This window comes from Balaenoptera borealis, assembly GCF_965194805.1.
Source record: "Balaenoptera borealis genome assembly, chromosome: 3".
NCBI classification, from domain to species: Eukaryota; Metazoa; Chordata; class Mammalia; order Artiodactyla; family Balaenopteridae; genus Balaenoptera; species Balaenoptera borealis.
In genome coordinates, this window is record NC_138866.1 from 60,900,988 (window position 1) to 60,922,606 (window position 21,619).

At 34.4% G+C, this 21,619-nt stretch overlaps 1 protein-coding gene across 16 annotated transcripts in view; it reads right to left on the bottom strand.

Annotated features, from left to right (window-relative positions):
- MIPOL1 (mirror-image polydactyly 1) overlaps positions 1-21,619 on the bottom strand; it is a 333,916-nt gene that overhangs the window by 221,541 nt on the left and 90,756 nt on the right. For all 16 annotated transcript variants that reach the window (XR_014242314.1, XM_082384153.1, XM_082384149.1 and 13 more), the window contains 3 exons: positions 15,779-15,908; positions 2,522-2,555; positions 2,092-2,262 (listed from right to left, as the gene is read on the bottom strand). Coding sequence is in view for 15 of the 16 variants with exons in the window: in XM_082384153.1 (XP_082240279.1) it covers positions 2,092-2,262; positions 2,522-2,555; positions 15,779-15,908 (335 nt within the window). In the remaining variant the exon portion in view is untranslated. The remainder of the gene's footprint in view (positions 1-2,091; positions 2,263-2,521; positions 2,556-15,778; positions 15,909-21,619) is intronic.

Consider the following 21,619-nt stretch of genomic DNA (forward strand, 5'->3'; position numbering starts at 1 on the left):
TAACTTGAGCAGCTAGGATTCTGAAGAGGGGTTAACTGGAGACAGGTGATTTGAAGATCTGAAGTCACTGTTTTCCCCCTGAATTTTAAAGCTTTGGAGAATGGGCAAGAGGCTGAGAAATCCGGCTTTGACTATACAGAGGGCTCCTGCTGGAGAACAGAGAAATCATCTAAGCTTCTGGCAGTTATGCAGGGCTGAAGTGACAAAATTGGAGATTTGAGACTTGGTTCCATCTCAAATCATTTGCTAACTCTCAAAACTGTGTAGGGCTTAAAGTTAAAAAGCTAAGCCTTAAGCCCTGTGAAAAGAATAATGGAGTTTCCCATAGTCTTACAATGCTAAAGAGACAAAACACTAGAATAGAGGATGCTCCAGGAGTAGATCCCTAGTGAATACTCTGCTCTCAGTGTGGGAAGCAAAAGTACAGGGGTGAACCACAAGCAGACCAAGACTTACCAAAACTTTCACCCAGCCTCCATGGGATATAGTAAAGAATTTCACACAGTGATAGAAATGAACTAATAAGGAAACATTTTATGAAGTAGGAGAGAAAAGGGACAATTGGTTAAGTGAAAACCTTAAGCAGGCAAGAAAAGATGTAAACTATGGTAAAACAGAGAAGTTGTCCTTAAACAGAAGCATGTAAAAAAGAAAGTAGAAAAGGCAGAGTATATGGGTGCAAATACAGGTAGGCTGGTGAATGAAATGGTGGGGACAAGCAGAAATTCTTTTTTCTATTGGGAAGCAGACGTTGGATGCTTGAGGAGAAAGGAGAAAGATAAAATAGTCTTCCAGAGGCGGAGAGTGAGTGGAAGGTTGCCAGGCAACACCAAGGGTCTACTTGAAGATGGTGGTCATGAACTCGAGGTAAGTTCAGTCAGCAAATTTGTGTGATAGTCTCCTGCCATATAAAGCTGTAAAGGTGTAGAACAGGCAGAAAGTTAAATTTATAAAACTTAGGTTTTGCTAGGTGAGCAGGATAAAGGAAGAGAGGGCCAAAACAACTGAGGTTATATTACATGCAAGTTGGTGATAATTATGGTGAGCCATGGAATCCAAACTAGATAAAGAGGGAAGTGAGGACATGAGGGGATTAAGGGATAGGAAAAGAGCTGGTAAGATCAATATAATCAGGTGCCAGGAGAGTTGACAATTTGCTAGAGTTAGAGTTCTAGAGTGAGCTGGAAAGATAACAAATGGTGGTCATCAAGCAGGATGCTTGAAATTGAGACTGATAATGACCAAGAACAGGGTATGACCATAGGGTGGATGGCAGAAAGAGTATAGCGTACGTGGATTATTGGAGGAGAGAGATTCAAAGAGATGAGAGGGACATTGAAAGTATCACCTATACAGATATTTAAATCACCAAGAACTGTGACAGGAGTAGGCTGAAGAAAGAGACAGTGAAGTAGATCCTAAAATCTTTAAGAAATGAGGGAAGCAACACGGGAGTGTGTACACGACTGCAACAGGAGTGTGTAATGGGTGATACAATCTGATGCATGGGCCTCAAAGCTGGAGGTGTTTAGAGAGAAAAAAGGAACAATGATCTAAAAACACTAATGAGGAACAAGCCTCCAAGCCCAGTGGTCCAACTGCTGGGCGAGGGAATATATTCACATTTGAGAGGACTGCAGTGGAAGCGGTATCCTCAGGGCGGTAATCAGGTTTCAGTTAGAGCAGGAAGGTGTAAGTAATGTTCAGAAAGGAATACCCTAATAATTTGATTCCTTTATCAATGTTTACTAAAAGGTACTGAATTAGGCACTGGGAATAAAACAGTAATAAAGACAATGTCAGCCCTCACAAAACTGTGACTCAAGTATGAAGTCTCATATAAAAGTGATTACTTTAAAGAATATAACTAAAATTTTATAACAAGCTAACAGCTTTATTAGAATGCATATACTTGAAGAATGATATAACAAAATATGTGATTATTTTAATATAGCTAATCACTGTGGTATTAATTATAAGCTAAAAACTAATTCGAATTAAGAATATGTGGGGAAAAGTCATTTTTTAATGTAAAGAAAGAGGGGAAAATGGTAAGTGTATGCTTTTCACAGATATTGTACATGCAGTTACCTGAGACAAAGCAGCATCCCGTTCTTCAATCACTGCATTCATTTCTTCTGCAGTTATTCTCTTTTTACATTCCTTGGTCTTGTAGATTCTATCCACAATTATAGCTCCATTCTTCTGAATAGCTATCCCTGTGTCTGCATTGTTTATTCTGTTCAGTAATTCCTGTAATGTCTACCAACACCATTATATGTTAGTCAGACATGAAGTTTTAATATATTTTATTTAATATAGGGTTTTAATTAATAGGCACATGTGAATTGTAAATTGACTGAGTGAAGTTATTGAATTTTCATATTGCAGCAAAGATGTACATTATTAGTGTGTCAATTCTTCTTTTTCCCACATCTTAGTTCTTGAAACCCACTCAATTGAACTTAAGCCTCTAAGATATAAGACTGACATCAAGAAATCTCCTCAGAGAATGGCTTACCATGTCATTTTCTTCAGGGTTAATATTTTCTAGCCTAGAAAAAAGGGACACAGAAAGCCTGATCAGTAGCATTTCCTTAGTGCAGCAAAATGAGTTCGCTTTTTAAATCTTTAGAACCTCAAGTAATTTCATTCGACTAGTCTTTAGAGTCAACCATGACATTGAACATATTAAAGTGCCACCTGCTCGACTCCATCTTTCAATAATGCTCCATATCTTCTGCACTGACTTCAGACTGTTAAGTTATTAATGTTTACTGCTATATATGACTACAAGGATCAATTGTTCATATGTGCTTAGATGAAGAAAGTTCCCCAGTGATAGAAGTACTCATTCTCATCATTATATTTATTTCTAGACTTTCAATTCTTACCAGAAACTGTATTTCCTCTCCTTTTTGGACATTATCACAAATAAAACAAGGCAAGTATTTTTATTACAAAGTTTAACTATGTTCCCTCAAAAGCAATGACAAATAACTACCACTAAATTTGACCTGAAAATCTCCTGGTGCTACCTATTTGTTGAAACAAATACGCTATATAGAAAGGCTGACCAAAATTGGCCACATTTTTAAATGACTGTTATTTTCTTTTTTGCATAACATAGAATTATTCAATTTAAAGGCAAAAAAAGTAAGCTGGTTCCCTTCATAAATGGACTTTTTGTCTTTTAAGAGTCATAGTGTTTACTGAAATGTTTGTTGATGTTGGTAAATTGAAGAAATGCAGTTAAAGTAAAGAAAGAAGTTCTAAATGACATATTTAGGAAATGTATATAATATAATTTAGGCAGTCATTAAATTGGGTAGATTAAATGAAAACCTGTAATGGGTACCAGTGAAATGATGGAGATTTTAGAAATGATTTCAATTATTTAAAAATTGTACTTAAAAGCTTAGATATCCAAATTCATGTTTCAAGTTTTCCCCCTCCATTTCTGTGCTCCTGTGATTTAACATTTACCACAAAAAAAGGATACTAGGAAAAGATTACAAAAGACACTTAATAAATTTGTTACAAAATTGCTCCAAACTCCACAGTTCAATCAAACTGCTATAACCATGGAGAGAAAGTATAGATTTTAGAACATTGCATTTGCACAGGAAAAAATATGAACACATATCAAAAAAACTATTTCTACCCATATTTAAATGGTGTAAGTCAACAGGTAGGTGTAGTAATTTTGAATTATATATATTTAATGTTTATCTCAAACTACTAATGTCCCCTTGGATTCACATTCCAATAAGGGCAAATATGTACTCTTATCTTTTTCTCCCAAAATAAATCAACAGTTTTCAAATATCCTGTTTCATAAAAGCTTAGTCTACAAAAACTATGAGGATAATCACTTCCTTTTTATTCAATTAAAAAACAAAGTGGAAAAGTATAAGATAAAATTCTTACACTTATTTATGATCATGTAAAAGTATGTGAAGAACATGAGCGGCATTTAACCATCAGTTATTGGTTGGCTAAATATGATTTTTAGGGAAGCCATATGTGGTAAGGAATATTTACCTTAATGTTGTTCTTTTTAGATGAAATCAAACTAAGAGTCAATTAATGGCAGTTTCCAAAGAAGTTTCAATTTTTATAAACTTCACAATTTATTAAACTTGATCATTTAAAATGTAAAAAGATACACGGAAATTAAGCATTTAGATTCACAGATTACTGGGAACTTAAAAAAAAATTAGTTTTCAATATTATGCAACTCCCTTTTTTTGTTTCAAAGAGTTACATATGATCAAAAAGAAAATAACAGTGTAGGTAGGTTAAGTAATTCATATATTCCAAATAATCAACATAACAAAAAGTACATGAAATTCCTATGCAATATTTATATGTTTTTTTCAGGCAATGCAAAATGAAGAACTGTTACTTTAAGGAAAAGCAAATGAAGAGTTTAAATGTTTTAAATTAACAGCTTTCAATAGGAAATGGTTAAGATAACTGTATTTAGTCTAATATTAAATTCCCTGCTAACAACCAAAATTTAAAAAAAATTAAAATCAAATTTTCTTATCAGATGTTATATACTAGATCCTCGGCACATAAATTTAGCATTCTGACTATAAATAACTTATGTGATTGCCCTTAAAAGTACATGATATGTAGTGATTTATCATTTTCTGATAAATGAATCCGAATCATGTTTTGGTGAGTGAGTGTGTTCAGGTATGACATGCAGGGCATGAGTGAGCCAAGTCAACCACTTGGCATGTGAATCTCTATTTTGCTTTATTATTAGCCTTTATAATTGATATAGATATAGTGATAAATGGTCACTAAGAGGAAAATAAAACTTAAAACCTTTTATTATACAGCAGGTTCTTATTTGCTGTACACCTGCAACTAACACAGCATTGTAAATCAACTATACTCCAATAAAAATTTTATAAAAATAATAAAAATGCCTCTTTAAAAAAAATTAGGGACTTCCCTGGTGGCACAGTGGTTAAGAATCCATGCAAGGGACACGGGTTCAAGCCCTGGTCCAGGAAGATCCCACATGACGCAGAGCAACTAAGCCCGTGTGCCACAACTACTGAGCCTGTGCTCTAGAGCCCATGAGCCACAACTACTGAGCCTGCATGCCACAACTACTGAAGCCCACGTGCCTAGAGCCTGTGCTCTGCAACAAGAGAAGCCACCGCAATGAGAAGCCTGCGCACCGCAACAAAGAGTAGCCCCTGCTTGCTCGCCACAACTAGAGAAAGCCTGCGTGCAGCAACGAGGACCCAACGCAGCCAAAAATAAAATAAATAAAATAATTAAAAAGAAAAACTCTTGTACCTACTAAAGTCTGCCTTTGTAGTGCAAACTCATTCATAGACAATATGTAAATGAACAGTTATGGTTGTGTTCAAATTTGCATTTCTTTAAAAGTTTCAGGAAGTATTTGTCACAGATATCAAAGATCAACTACATAGTAGTTTAGTCTCAACTAGATTATATAGAGTAGGGACGAGCAAACTTTTTTTGTAAAGGGTCAGATAATATTTTAGGCTTTACCATATGTTCTCTGTTGCAGCTACTAAATTCTGCCTTTGAAGAAGAAAATCATTCATAGGCAATATGTAAATGAACAGGTGTGGCTGTATTCAAATACAACTTTATTTACAAAACAAGTGGAAGGCAGGATTTGTACCATAGGTCCTTACTTTGCTGATCCCTGATACAGAGTATTGAAAAATGAGATCAGATCTTTGATGTTAATACACTGTAATGCCAATTCAGTATATTTGACACATTTTTCTGAGGTGGGTCATTCAATATCTAGTTAAAGATAAAAAACCAACAATAGTGGCTTCCAGAAAATTAAATTCAGTCCTACAATAAGGACATTACTTACTGTATCACTTAAGAAAACAAAAATTAGACAAACAACTTACCTGTAAGAAAAAGGAAGCAATTTGAAACAGTTATATAAGACACATAATTTTCTATGTAAAATGACTTTTTAGGTTTAAGGTTTACAAGCAGCATGTACAACACATAAAGTTTTACCAGCTTAATAAAGACAAAGTAATAGTTGGTATTATATGACATACAGCCAACAAACTACACATTATGTATCATTAATATGAAGTTTACAATTAAACAAAAGAATTTCAACCTTTCGTAATCTTTAAATTATGCCTACAACAGTCTAACTAGACAGTCATGATAATCAGTAAGAATATTGCTGAAGTAAATGACCATAGGTTCAAGTTTCAATTGATTTCCTATACCATGCAAATTCTGACTGACAACCTTGCACTCTAAGTGAAAAGACTCATGCATGAAATGTCACATTTCTTGATTTATTCCTAAATCAGTCAATATCACATCTTTTCTTTCTGAACCTGTAGTCCTTTACCTTGTTCAATGGGAAGAAGCAAAACTTTGACCCCCCAAATGATAAAAAGAACTAGTGATCAGCTTATCAAAAAATTCTAAATTGTTTTTTTTTCTCTAAGTCTCCTTTCTTACACAGTGCCACCGTTAATATAAAAAATACACCAACAATAATAGATTGAAAAATAGATACCATCGTCTCAAAAGTTGGAATGTACATATGCAAACATGTCTATATTGGCATGCATATGTAAGTCATTTTAACCTGAATCCTTTTTACTTTTTCCTAGTTTTGGATAAAAGCAAAAGAGACAAAGAAAAAAGCATTAAAAATTCAAGAGGTAAGGGAAAGCAGAGAAGCGGGAGAATAATAAGACAAGACAAACATTATACAGAAAGATGCAAAGTAGATCGGAAGTGGAAAAGATGATGAGAGAAAAAAGAAGGAAGGAATTTCCAGATTATAGGAAGCAAGAAGTAAGGAATTAAAAAGATGTGAAATAATTTATACAATTTCATCTTATGCTCAATGCCTCTAAATATGCCTTTCAGTCAAGCAAAGCTCAGTTATAAATTGGTTCTATCTTAACAAAGATTTAGTCTAAAATGCACTATTGAAGTTCAGAGCCTATAGACTTCAACTGAGTAGAAAAGAACCTCCACAGTGCCATTTAAAACTGTACTGACATGCTATTTGTTGTTGTTGTTGTTGTTTCTTATGCATGATTTTTCCTGATCCCCTCACCTGAACCCCTAGACTGTAATACAGTTGTCTATAAACTTTTCTTAGGAACCAATAATTCTTCATATCACTTGATACTATTTTAAGTATTTATGTAATTATTCATATTTACTTAATGCTGATCTTCTTAACTAAATTGAGACCATAATGCTGTGTTCCCAGCAACTAGCACTGTACTTGACACATAATAAATATTCAATAAATATTTATTGAATGGACTAATTAACTAAAAGATAAGTCTTGGGATGGGACTGTTTTCCTTTTCTCCATTCCCCACTCCTCCCTCAATAGGAATGCTACCAAGAACAAAATGAAAAAGGCTCTGCCTCAAAGAACCCTAATTTTCATGTACTGTAATAAAAACTATAACAAAACATATGTACAGATTAAAGTAAATAGACAATGGAAGTTTTAAAAGTTTAGGGAAGAAGGATAGGCTCAATTTAGATCCATCACTTAAAGAGATAGAATGAACACAACTAAGAGACCAATTTAATAGGAGTTCTGAGGAAGAAGTTTTTGTTTGGATACATGGGCAGGCGGTTGTGCTGCTGATAGGTACAGGGAATTAAGGAGGATCAGGTTTTAAAAATAAAATTAATAATTCCATTTTGGATATGCTAAGGTTGAGATGCCTGTATAGCTCTGAGGTAGGTAAGTCCTACAATGTGTAAGTGACTGACTATGACTCTTTGGGCAGGGAGTCAACCACTCTAAGTTTTTTCACCTATAAAGCCTGAATATCACTCAATGAGTTGTGACATTGTATAAAAAACTGATTTGTTATCTTTTGGGGGTGAATTTTATTTCTAAAAACAGTAAAAACTATTTAGAAGCAAATTTTATGAATAAAATTGGTGATCAATCTACATAAAAGAATTATGGTCATAAATTACATGTTAAGTATAGTACTGTGCAGCAGTTGACAAATTGAAGGTAATAGTACTTGCAAATCCCTAAAGAAAAGTTCTAAAGTTATTAATAGCTGCATTACAGAAAAAAAGAAAAAAAGGTATCTATTTTGAAGAGTATGTTTTAAAACATTTGGTCCCAGCAACTGTTTTTGTAGATAAAAACAAACTGATTCTGAAAGGTATATGGAAAGGCAAATAGAATTGTCAAAATAATTAGAATAGTCAAAATAATTCTACAATAAAAGAGCAAAGTTTAGAGGGATGACATTATCCGATTTCAAGACGTAACATAAAGATTTAGTAATCAAGAATGTGTGGTATTGACAAAGGGATAGACACACAGATCAATGGACAGACAATAAAGTCCTGAAATTAACACACATGAATAGTCAAATGACTTTTGGCAAAGGTGCAAAGGAAATTAGTGGAGAAATGATACCATTTTCAACAAATGGTACTGGAATAAATAAATGTCCACATGCAAAAAAAAAAAAAGACCATTTACAGGTACCATGTATCACTTTACACAAAAATCAACTCAAAATAGATTGTAGACCTAAATGTAAAACACGAAATTTATAACTTATACAAGAAAACATAGGAGAAAAATTGGTGCGACCTTACAAATGACAATGAGTTTTAGATTCAATACCAAAAGTACAAAACATGAAAGAAAAAACAATCAATAAACTGGATTTTATCAAAATTTAAAACTTATATCCTGCTAAGCACACTGTTAAGAGAAGAAAAATACAAAACATGGACAGGAAGAAAATATTTGAAAACCACATACCTGAAAAATGACTTACATCCAGAATGTATAACGAACACTTAAAATTAACAAAAAGGAAACAAACAACCCAACTTAAAAAACTCGTCAAATATCTGAACAGACGTTTTACCGAAGAAGATATACAGATGGTAAATAAACATATAAAAAGGAGCTCAATATCATCTGTCATTAAAGAATGGCTAATGTTCAAAATAAGAAAAAAAGCAAAAAAAGAGTAACAATTCCAAATGCTGGCAAGGATGGTAAGCAACAAGAACTCTTGATTCATTGCTGGTGGGGTGGGCATATCCCTATAAAACATGATCCTGGAGCAGGTTGCAGTGCCAGTAAGTAAGAAAGTGTTAAAAAAATCAAAAGGATGGGAACATGTCAAAGGGATGTAGGAGCCACCTGAAAGAGTTTCCAATGGTCAAAGTTGGAATACTAAACAATAGCAAAGATCAGTAAAACTAAAAGCTGGTACTTTGAGAAGATAAACAAAACTGATAAACCATTAGCCAGACTCATCAAGAAAAAAAGGGAAAAGACTCAAATCAGAATTAGAAATGAAAAAGGAGAAGTAACAACTGACACTGCAGAAATACAAACGATCATGAGAGATTACTACAAGTAACCATATGCCAATAAAATGGACAACCTGGAAGAAATGGACATATTCTTAGAAAAGCACAACCTTCCAAGACTGAACCAGGAAGAAAGAGAAAATATAAACAGACCAATCACAAGCACTGAAATTGAGACTGTGATTAAAATCTTCCAACAAACAAAAGCTCAGGACCAGATGGCTTCACAGGCAAATTCTATCAGACATTTAGAGAAGAGTTAACACCTTGCCTTCTCAAACTCTTCCAAAATATAGCAGAGAAAGGAACACTCCCAAACACATTCTATGAGGCCACCATCACCCTGATACCAAAACCAGACAAAGATGTCACAAAGAAAGAAAACTATAGGCCAATATCACTGATAAACACAGATGCAAAAATATTCAACAAAATACTAGCAAACAGAATCCAACAGCACATTAAAAGGATCATACACCATGATCAAGTGGGGTTTATCCCATAAATGCAAGGATTCTTCAATATATGCAAATCAATCAATGTGATACACCATATTAACAAACTGAAGGAGAAAAACCATATGATCATCTCAATAGATTCAGAAAAAGCTTTCGACAAAATTCAACACCCATTTATGATAAAAACCTTCCAGAAAGTAGGCATAGAGGGAACTTACCTCAACATAATAAAGGCCATGTATGACAAACCCACAGCCAACATCGTTCTCAATGGTGAAAAACTGAAACCATTTCCTCTAAGATCAGGAACAAGACAAGGTTGTCCACTCTCATGACTATTATTCAACATAGTTTTGGAAGTTTTAGTCACAGCACTCAGAGAAGAAAAAGAAATAAATGGAATCCAAATCAGAAAAGAAGAAGTAAAGCTGTCACTGTTTGCAGATGAGATGATACTATACATAGAGAATCCTAAAGATGCTACCAGAAAACTACTAGAGCTAATCAATGAATTTGGTAAAGTAGCAGGATACAAAATTAATGCACAGAAATCTCTTGCATTGCTATACACTAATGATGAAAAATATGAAAGAGAAATTAAGGAAACACTCCCATTTATCACTGCAACAAAAAGAATAAAATACCTAGGAATAAACCCACCTAAGGAGACAAAAGACCTGTATGCAGAAAACTATAAGACATGATGAAAGGAATTAAAGATGATATGAACAGATGGAGAGATATACCATGTTCTTGGATTGGAAGAATCAACAAGGTGAAAATGACTATAGTACCCAAAGCAACCTACAGATTCAATGCAATCCCTATCAAATTATCAATGGCATTTTTCACAGAACTAGAACAAAAAATTTCACAATTTGTATGGAAACACAAAAGATCCCAAATAGCCAAAGCAATCTTGAGAAAGAAAAACAGAGCTGGAGGAATCAGGCCCCCTGACTTCAGACTATACTACAAAGCTACAGTAATCAAGACAGTATGGTACTGGCACAAAAACAGAAATATAGATCAATGGAACAGGATAGAAAGCCAGAGATAAACCCACGCACATATGGTCACCTTATCTTTGATAAAGGAGGCAAGAATATACTGTGGAGAAAAGACAGCCTCTTCAATAAGTGGTGCTGGGAAAACTGGACAGCTACATGTAAAAGAATGAAATTAGAACACTCCCTAACACCATACACAAAAATAAACTCAAAATGAACCTCCATGCTGTTCTCCATAGTGGTTGTATCAATTTACATGGATTAAAGACCTAAATGTAAGGCCAGACACTATCGAACTCTTAGAGGAAAACATAGGCAGAACACTCTATGACATAAATCACAGCAAGATCCTTTTTGATCCACCTCCTAGAGAAATGGAAATAAAAACAAAAATAAACAAATGGGACCTAATGAAACTTAAAAGCTTTTGCACAGCAAAGGAAACCATAAACAAGATGAAAAGACAACCCTCAGAATGGGAGAAAATATTTGCAAATGAAGCAACTGACAAAGGATTAATCTCCAAGATTTACAAGCAGCTCATGCAGCTCAATATCAAAAAAACAAACAACCCAATCCAAAAATGGGCAGAAGACCTAAATAGACATTTCTCCAAAGAAGATATACAGATTGGCAACAAACACATGAAAGAATGCTCAACATCATTAATCATTAGAGAAATGCAAATCAAAACTACAATGAGATATCATCTCACACCGGTCAGGATGGCCATCATCCAAAAATCTACAAACAATAAATGCTGGAGAGGGTGTGGAGAAAAGGGAACCCTCTTGCACTGTTGGTGGGAATGTAAATTGATACAGCCACTATGGAGAACAGTATGGAGGTTCCTTAAAAAACTAAAAATAGAACTACCATACGACCCAGCAATCCCACTACTGGGCATATACCCTGAGAAAACCATAATTCAAAAAGAGTCATGTACCAAAATGTTCATTGCAGCTCTATTTACAATAGCCAGGACATGGAAGCAACCTAAGTGTCCATCGACAGATGAATGGATAAAGAAGATGTGGCACATATATACAATGGAATATTACTCAGCCATAAAAAGAAATGAAATTGAGTTATTTGTGGTGATTGGATGGACCTAGAGACTGTCATACAGAGTGAAGTAAGTCAGAAAGAGAAAAACAAATACCGTATGCTAACACATATATGGAATCCTAAAAAAAAAAAAATGGTTCTGAAGAACCTAGGGGCAGAACAGGAATAAAGATGCAGATGTAGAGAATGGACTCGAGGACATGGGGAAGGGGAAGGGTAAGCTGGGACGAAATGAGAGAGTGGCATGGACATATATACACTACCAAATGTAAAATAGATAGCTAGTGGGAAGCAGCCACATAGCACAGGGAGATCAGCTCAGTGCTTTGTGACGACCTAGAGGGGTGGGATAGGGAGGGTGGGAGAGAGATGCAAGAGGGAGGAGATATGGGGATATATGTATATATACAGCTGATTCGCTTTGTTGTAAATGAGAAACTAACACACCATTGTAAAGCAATTATACTCCAACAAAGATGTTTTCAAAAAAAAAAAGCTGGAATACTCCAAGCAACAAAATAACATAGTATTAGATTATAATTCAAAGTATTAAATGAATATCAGTGAGTCCATACAGATATAACTAAATAAAAAAATGAGGGATACAAATGTCCTGTACTTAAGAATTACAAATAATTTATATAGATATTCTCTGCTGAGGAAGCTAGAACTCAATTAACCTCCTAGCCCATACTCCCCAGCCCCATCACTGAGTATGGGCTGCACTTTAGTGATTTGCTTCAAAGAGTAGAGTATGAAAGAGGAATGTGGGTAACTTTACAGAAGAGAAACATGGCAAGTACTACCTTTTCCAGGTGACCAAGATTAACATCACTGGCTGTAAGTCATATTGATAGAGGACAACCTTGAAATGATGTGATGAAAATGGCATTTCACCCCTGTACTCTCTGTCCCATAAAACCAATACCTCAGTCTAATCATGAGAAAAACTTCAGAAAAACTGAAATTGAGAAACATTCTATAAAATACCTGACCAATATTCCAGAACTCTCATCAAAAACAAGGAAAGTCTGAGAAAATGTCACAGAGCAGAGTAGGCAACGGAGACATAGTAACTAAATGTCTATGGAATCCTGGATAGGATCTTGGAAAATAAAAAGGACATCAGGGAAAAGTAGTGAAATCTGAATAAAGTGTGGCCTTTAGTAAATAGTTGTATAACAATGTTGATTTCTCCATATGGTGACATATGTACCATAGTAATGTAAGATGTTAGCAATAAGGGAAACTGGGTGAGGGTTATAGGAACTCTGTACTGTCTTCACAACTTTTCTGTAAATCTGAAAGTATTCTAAAATAAAAAGTTTATTGAAAAAAAAGGCCAAGTAAAGATGGTGGAATGAAATCTGAAAACAGAAATCTATGTATCCCATCACACACCACTTGAATGGAAGATAAAAATTAATCAAACAGCAAAGGAAGCAGGACATCATGTAGTAATTTTTAAAAGTAGGGATAAGGTGAAGAGTGGAAAAATGATTTTGAACAGGTTCAACTAACTTCTCTTTTTACACATGAAAATAGGTATTGAGAAAAGACAGTGACCTCACCAAATCCTGGAAATTTTTCACTAATACCACACAGCTTGGAAATAACCTGAGAGACCAATGAGTTGAGTAGACAGACCAGAGAAAAGTAAAGAAAATCTTCCTGCATTACTGAAGAATCTTTACAGAGGAAGCAAGAATCATCAGGGCTGGCCGTTTTTTTTTTACTACACTGGTGGAACAAATAAAAGCCCAAAAGAAATACTCCATGGAATCAGGATATCCACAAGACGAGACAGAGTGAGCCGTCAGAGCAGTGCAAGACACCAAACAAAGTCCTACAAGCAGAGGACAGAACTTCAAACAAAATCGGTATCTAGCCCCAAGGAGGTCTTCCCAACCACTACTCCTACCCCACTGTCTTACAGCAATGAAGAAAAGTGGCCCAGAAGCACTACCTAGCCAAGAATCAGAGGAGAAGGCAAATAGGTTTCAAATAATATGAAATGTTTATCAAGGAAAATTCACTTGCACTGTATCAGAACAAAGAAAATTTCTTGACAATTTAAGCATGAGCAAGATGAAGAGAAATGACATGTCAACTATGAATTCACCACAAACACATGACAAAATATCATACAAATGAGATAAAGATCGTAATATAAAACAAACCAAGAGAAAGAAAAAAATTGTCCTATCGTGGTTGGCATTCTAGAAAAACATAAGAAGAATATGAATTCAATAAAAGAAGTTCAAAGAGAAGATGCCAAAACAAAAGAGTAGATGAACAGGAAAATTGAAAACTTAAGGATAGACCTGAAACTTATATAATTAAAAAAAGAAAGAAAAGAAAACTTAAGGGAACATTGAGAATAAATAAAGAAACAAAATATTTAATAAATGAACTAGAAAGAACCAGGAATGGGACAGTAACAATTGGAATTACTAACTAAAGGAAAGGCTTAAGAGTATCACAGTGAATGCAGAGACAAAGACAGCAATTAAAATAATTATTGAAGAGATAATAGATCAGGATAAAAGTTCCCTATAAAAACAACTGAAGTCTCTAAAATGGAAAACCTAAAAAACAAATGTAAAATTTCCCTGAAATAAAGGAAGAATCAAATAGTCTTTAGAGAGGCATGCTGTGATTCTAAAAATATTATTACAGATCAACATGAACATCCTGATTAAGTTGTTCTACTTCAAGAATAAAGAAAGAATCATTCAAGTACCCAGGCAGAAAAAATTAAACTACCTATAAGTGAGGAAAAAAGCAATATGATTGACCTCAGACTTCTTTTCAGCCAAACTCAATGTCAGAAAAGTCAGTAACATTTTTACAGTGTTTAGAATGAAAAAATACTTGAGCCAAGAATTTTATTCATAACCAATTTGAATATAAGGATAACAAACAGCCAGTCTGGAGTATGTTAAAGTAGAGAATAAAGTATTTATAAACCCTTCCTTAAAAAACTATTTGAAAACGCAATTTGGTTACCCAGGAACTCCCCACAATAAAGAACTCAGGTGTAAAAATGCCATGTATGATAGAAGTTCGAGTAATGATTACTCAACTCTTTTAAATATAAAATAAAGGTTAAACAAGGGGGGCACTTTTGGCTATAGAATCCAATACAGCTTTTACAAATTTTTTAGAAGTAGAATTCATAAAGGAAAAAGAAAAAAAGGAGTTTAAAACTGTTATTTATTTCATAGCTTAGAAATAATATTGCTTAACTAAAACACTGCACAAAAAATATTGATGAGATTCCAACACCTTAATGTTTTTCCGTCTCTTAAATTTAGACAGTTCTTTAGGGAATTAATATATCTTAATATATACCAGAACCAGAATCACCTGGTTCGCTTGCTAAAAATGTAGATTCTCAGGCTCTACCCTATTTCAGGCGTCAGGTCTCAGTTTAGGACCCACAGCTAAAAGATGTAAAAAGTAGTGGAGAATAGGAATGAGCATAGTAAGCAGAGAGCAGTAAAAGAACCCAGAGAGCTGAAATAAATCAAAGAGGTGATAATAAGGAGAGGGAAGAAAAGAGGAGTCACATAGGAAGGTAGAGTAAGGATATCAACAACAGAACTATGAAGAAATAAAGAAAGTAACTGTACTAAGAGTGTTGTGCATTTCTTTCTTTCTTTTCTTTTTTCTTTCTTTTTTTTTTCTTAGTGACTGAAAACTACTAGCATGCCAAAAGTTTTAGAAAAAGACTGTGGGGATATGGAATTTACCACTGTAACATATAAGCATCAGTAACATTTTTAAACATGTAACCACCACATAATTCATGTACTTTATAAATGCTCCTAATGTCATATGTAGTTTTAAATGTGTACATACAGTTTTAGAGACATTTCCATATGCTTGGCTCGTGCAATTGCTTCATCTCTCTCCTCATTGGCTAACTGCAGTCGAGACATAATAGCTTCATCACGTTCTCTCTGTGCAAAATACACCTCTTCAACCAGAGCTACCAAAATATATAATTCATAATTAATTAGCGAAAATAAAGGAAAAGTGCATACTTTTAGCAAAAATAAAAAGCAAAAAAAATTATTTTATTCAACTGAGTTAGCATCAGTTTACTTGAGAAAACATTATCTTTTTAAGCTACTGCAAAATTGAGATACTATTTCATACCCATAAAAGCAAAAATTAAAAGGTCAAATAGTAAAAAATATTGAGCTTGTGAAATAAAGGAAACACTCAAATATACTGCAGATAGGTGTATATGTTTCGACAACCATCTGATGAGTAATTTGGCAATGCTGAAGTTGTGCCTAGTCCATAACCTGGCAAATCTCCTCTTTGGCATGAAGCCTAGAGAAATTCTGGCACATGTGCACAAGGAAACATGTATAAAAATGCTTAGGAACAATGTATAAAAATGTTTATTTCAGCATTATATAATAGCAAAAACTTACAAATAACCCAATTGTCCAATAACTGGAGCAAGAATAAATAAACTACTATACATTAAAAATGGAATACTATGCAGCATTTAAATGCATTAACTATGGACAAATGGACAAATCTCAAAAATGAAAATTTGACAAAAATAGCAAGTTGCAAAATAAAGCAAATCTATTATTCGTGGATAGACACAATTAGTAAAAAATATTAAAATAAACATGGAAATGATAAACACCAAATTCAGGACAGTAGTTACCTCAGTAAGATGATGGAAGGAGAGGAAGGGGAGAGTAAATGGGGGCAGAGTTGTGTTGGTTTAGCACTGAACATCTCCGGGGGCACCATTTATATCGATTATAATACAAATGACATCATGTAAACTTCTGCAGCACTATATAGGGAGCTTTTATGTTATCTGAAATTGTCGTTTCTCAAACTTAATTTCTACTTGGAATCTTATATAACTTTTAAAATATCACTGCAATTTTAGACAGAAAGGGGCTCAAATACTTGGATCACTGAACCAAATTTATTTATACTGTCAAACCACAAAATAAACTTAGGAAAGACATTTGAAATGTTCTTTTACGTCATAAAACACTGGGTTTCTGCTAAGATTTGTCATAGATTAATACACTGTTAATCAAGATAGTTACTTTTATGCTACTTAAATTATAAGTAGTGGAAAAGAAAAAAAACCCTGAGAAAAAAGTAACTGTATCTCTTCCATAATACAGTATAAAATGGAACATGCAATGGCAAAGCAAAAGTCAAAACTACTTCTAAGAAGCTAAGCCTGAGGGAAGATGAATAAATTAATTAATTCATCAAATATTTATCAAGCTCCTGTGGCAGTCATCAATCCAGTTTTAAGGAATATGAATATAGCAGTCTAAGAAGTCCTTGTCATCCTAGAGTATACATTCTACTACAGGGAAACAGACAGTAGAGAGAAAAACAGGCCAAAAATTAGGTAGGTAGGTAGGTATGTAGATAGTTTGAAGGAAAATATAGCTGTATCAGAGAAAAGAGAGTGATTTGGTAGATGGGGAATGGGGCAGACTATTTTAGAAAGGGTGGTCAGAAAAGACCTTTTTAAATAAGTGACATTTCAGCACATTCAAATATAGGAAGAGTAACCATATTCATATTTGAAAGTAGACTAAGCTGAAGAAAAACCGGGACAAAGGCCCTAGAAGCATTAGAGATATAACAGCAATACGGCTGGAGCACAGTTAGAGAGGGTGAGAGTTTTGGGAGATCACACTGTAAGTCACAGCAAGGAATTAAGATCTCATCTAAATATGATGGTAGCCAATGGTGGTTTCTGAGCAAGGAAATGACAGCATCACATTTACGTTTAAAAAGGAATTCTGGCTTCCAGGTGAGAAGTAGTTCATAGGTGGGGCAAACATGGAAGCAAATTCCAGTAGGGAGACTATAGGAGTAGTTCAAGCAAGAGTTCACATCAATAACCCACAAGAATAACCCTCTCCCTGAAACTTTAAGCTACCTAGAAATAAATATCAACTTCTAGAATAGGAACAATTTGAACAGATCTGTGTTTCAGAAGGAAACTCCCAGAGATGAGCATTCAGTGTGTGGAAGATGCAGGGATCACCTGCATCAACTTCCAAAAGTTGCAGGTTGGACTGTACATGCCCCTTAACCCAATATTAGATTATTATAAAAGTCCACATAAGAAACAATGAAACCCTGAAGTAAGACAACGGCAGCACAAAAGAGAAAGAAAATAGATTCAATTCGTAACAAAAAGTTAAGTATGTACCAAATTTCAGAGGAGAGAAAAATAGGACAGGTGACTTCACTAAGGCATCCCTCAACCTACCAAAAGGTAATCTCCATGAAACTCTGGGGTAAACAGGCTACTCTTCTCCTTACTGCTGCCACATAGATTCCAAGGCAAAAAAAAAAGTCTTAGCCCAGCATTCAAGGAAAACTGGAGTCTAGCTCTAGCCTACCTTCCAGCATCATCTACCACCATATTCCCTTTAGGACAGTATTTCACAAAATATAGGATGTGAAACACATTTTTTAATAGTTATGTCACTTTAATGTATATTAGAAAACCATAACTAGCACATCAGACTTATAATTTCTCTGAGTGGCATTTAATTTAATGTCCAGTTAAAATTCAAATTTCTTTAAATTACCCATATTGTTGAGGTAGATGCCAAAAAAGGGTAATTTTCCATTATTTCATTTATTTAAAGTTCAAAAACAAAAAAGAATGGCCTGGCTATTAAACTTAGGATAATGGTTACTAACTTTTGGAGGTAGTACTAGAAGGGAGGATGAGGAACTTTTCGTGATATCTGGTGATATTCTATTGGAAATATTTGGTTTTTGTACATCTGGGTGCTGGTTATACGTGTGTTCGCTTTCTGAGATTCATAAAACTGCAGTTATTTGTGCACTTTTTGGGTACAGACGTTAAAACTAAAAAAAATTCCATTAAAATATATATTTATCTAGTTAAAAAGATGAGATTTTAAAAGAAAAACATTAAGTGAATAATAGGAAAAAAGTTAGCATATATGATAAAATCTTTGAGAGTATATGTTAGGATTAAATTTTAAGCAACACAGCCTTGTCCTTCTGGTCAAGACAGGGTAACAGGATCCAAATTTGTATTCCCACTTAAAACAATTTTTTTTTAATGGCAAAACGTGCATGGGATGACAGCTTTCAAGATGCTAAGGAAACAAAGACAGTGACCTGAGAGAGGAAAACAAGAGTTGAGCCCTACGACTGGCCCAGCTTAATACATTGAAAATGGATATGGCACAGGAAAGGAAGAATCCAGGAGGAGGCCAGCAGACTCCACAATTTGAAGAGAGAAGAGTCTAGGGAAACCAAAGCAGCTAGAATTCACAAGACAGACTATCAGAGGAAAAAACAGCTGCAAAGAGAGAAAGCTTTGGAGACACGCAGAGGGTATTCCTCAAGAAATCAGCTGAGGACTGAGCACACACATGTGAGTAAACTACCCATGCAGGGGAAAGAGCCACCTGAAAGCTTTAGAGGCATCAGTGCCCTGAGCTCCACAAAACCAAAAATAGTACGTGTTCCCACTAGCCAGATTGGAAAAACTCCTGATTCATGAACTACTACATAGAATACACAGAAGGGTCTTGCTTCAGTAGTGGGGATTAATTAACCCTAGGCTAAACACTGCTCTGGTAATAACCTACCTATCTTTAAAGCATGAGCCAGAAGTAGTGACCTGTTTCCAAGAAACATAACTATGTCTCAGAACAAAGCTCAAAAACATTTTCTAAGAATACAAAAATACCAGCTCCCAAAATGGTAAAGTTCATCATGTCTGGTATCCAATTACGAGGCATGCAATCAAGCAGCAAAATTAGGACCCATAAAGAGAAAATTTAATCAGCTAAAACTGATCAACATTTTGTCAACTAATACGTAACCTTGTTTCATGTATGTTTCTTTTTAAAAACACCTTAGTTAATATATATTGTTGATTTATTAGCACTGAACTCATGGCCAACAGTACAATAACTCATGCTTGAACAAAGTTTATCCATAACACACAACACAGCCTTCCGTGTTTCAGGAACATTAGATTGCATTTCAGCATGGAGCTGTTTTAAACAGTGAAATCACCAATAGAAGGTACAAAAATGCAATAAATGTAGCACTAAATAAGCTACAAAAAGGACACTTATTTACAATATAAGAGCTGAAACATAAAAGCAGAGTGTGGCCTTAAGATGATCAGATTGTTTTTCTTTTCTTGGTGTGTTATTTTGGTAATATTGATAGATTTTTAAATGGTAAACCAACCTTGCATTCCACAAAATAAATCACAGTCCCAAATGCAAAACCTAAAATTATGAAAGTTCTGGAGGAAAACCTCTTTGACTTTAGGTAGGCAAAGTTTCCTAACTATAATAATAGCAAAGCATAAACCAATTTTTAAAAATTGGTAAGTAGGACTTCAATTTAATTCCATTAAAAATTTCCACTCTTCAAAAGATGCTAAGAAAATGAAAAGACAAGCCACAGACTGGAAGAAAATAATTGCAAAGCATATATCTGACAAAAAGACTTGTATCTAGAACATAATTTTAAAAACTCTCAAAGCTCAATAACAAGGAAACAAAAAACCCAATTAAAAATTGGGCAAAAAACTTGAACACTTTTTTCAAAGTAGATATATTGATGGTAATAAGCACAAGAAAAGGTGTTCAACAGCTTTACTCATTACAGAAATGCAAATTAAAACTATGAGATAGCCACCACACACAGCTGACCCTTGAACAACACCGGGGTTAGAGGTGGACCCCACCCCCCACCTCCTGCAGTCAAAAATCCGTGTATAACTTTACAGTTGGTCCTCTGTATCCACAGATGCAGAACCGTGGATCACGTAGTACAGTAGTATGTATTTATTGAAAAAAAAAATGTGCATATAAGTGGACTTGCGGAGTTTAAATCGGTTTTGTTCAAGGGTTAACTATACAAACCTATTACAATGACTTATATGAAAAGCTGATTAAAGATGTTGGCAAGGATGTAAAACAACCTGGAACTTTCATACACTGCTGGTGGAATATAAGATAGTATAATCACATTATGTCAGTTTCTTAAAAAAGTAAACATACACCCACCACAAGATTCAGCTATTCCACTCATAAGTATTTATCCAAGAGAAATTAAAGCATAGAAATTAAAGCATATGTCTAAATACAAAGACTTCAATACAAATATTCATAGCATCTTTATTTATAATAGCCAAAACCCAGAAAACACCCCAAATTTTTAGTAACAGATGAATGGTTAAACAAACTATATAACAAATTGTGCTAGAACAACTGGATATCCTCATGTATAAAACCAAATGCTTTTAATCAACAGTTTAGATAAAGTTAAGGAATTCTTGCTATGAACACAGCTTTTGGAAGATCCAGTAGTTTCCAGTACAATTTTCATATATTTTTTTAAGGCTGTATCATTACTCCTATGTGGTTGTCTGTGCCACATGATTCTGCTTCTATGTATCAATTCATCATGCTGTTTTGAGAGAAATTTCTGCCCATAATGTAGTACACAGTAATGAATTTTATTTTCCCTTTCTAGTTGTATACAATCTCCTAGGAAGGATATTCATAACAGCTTAGAGAAAACAACATGATGTATTACGAAGAATATGGGCTTTAATTCAGATCCAAGGTGTTGTCACAGTAAAGTTAGGCAACTTGTTTTTTTTATACTTAAATTATG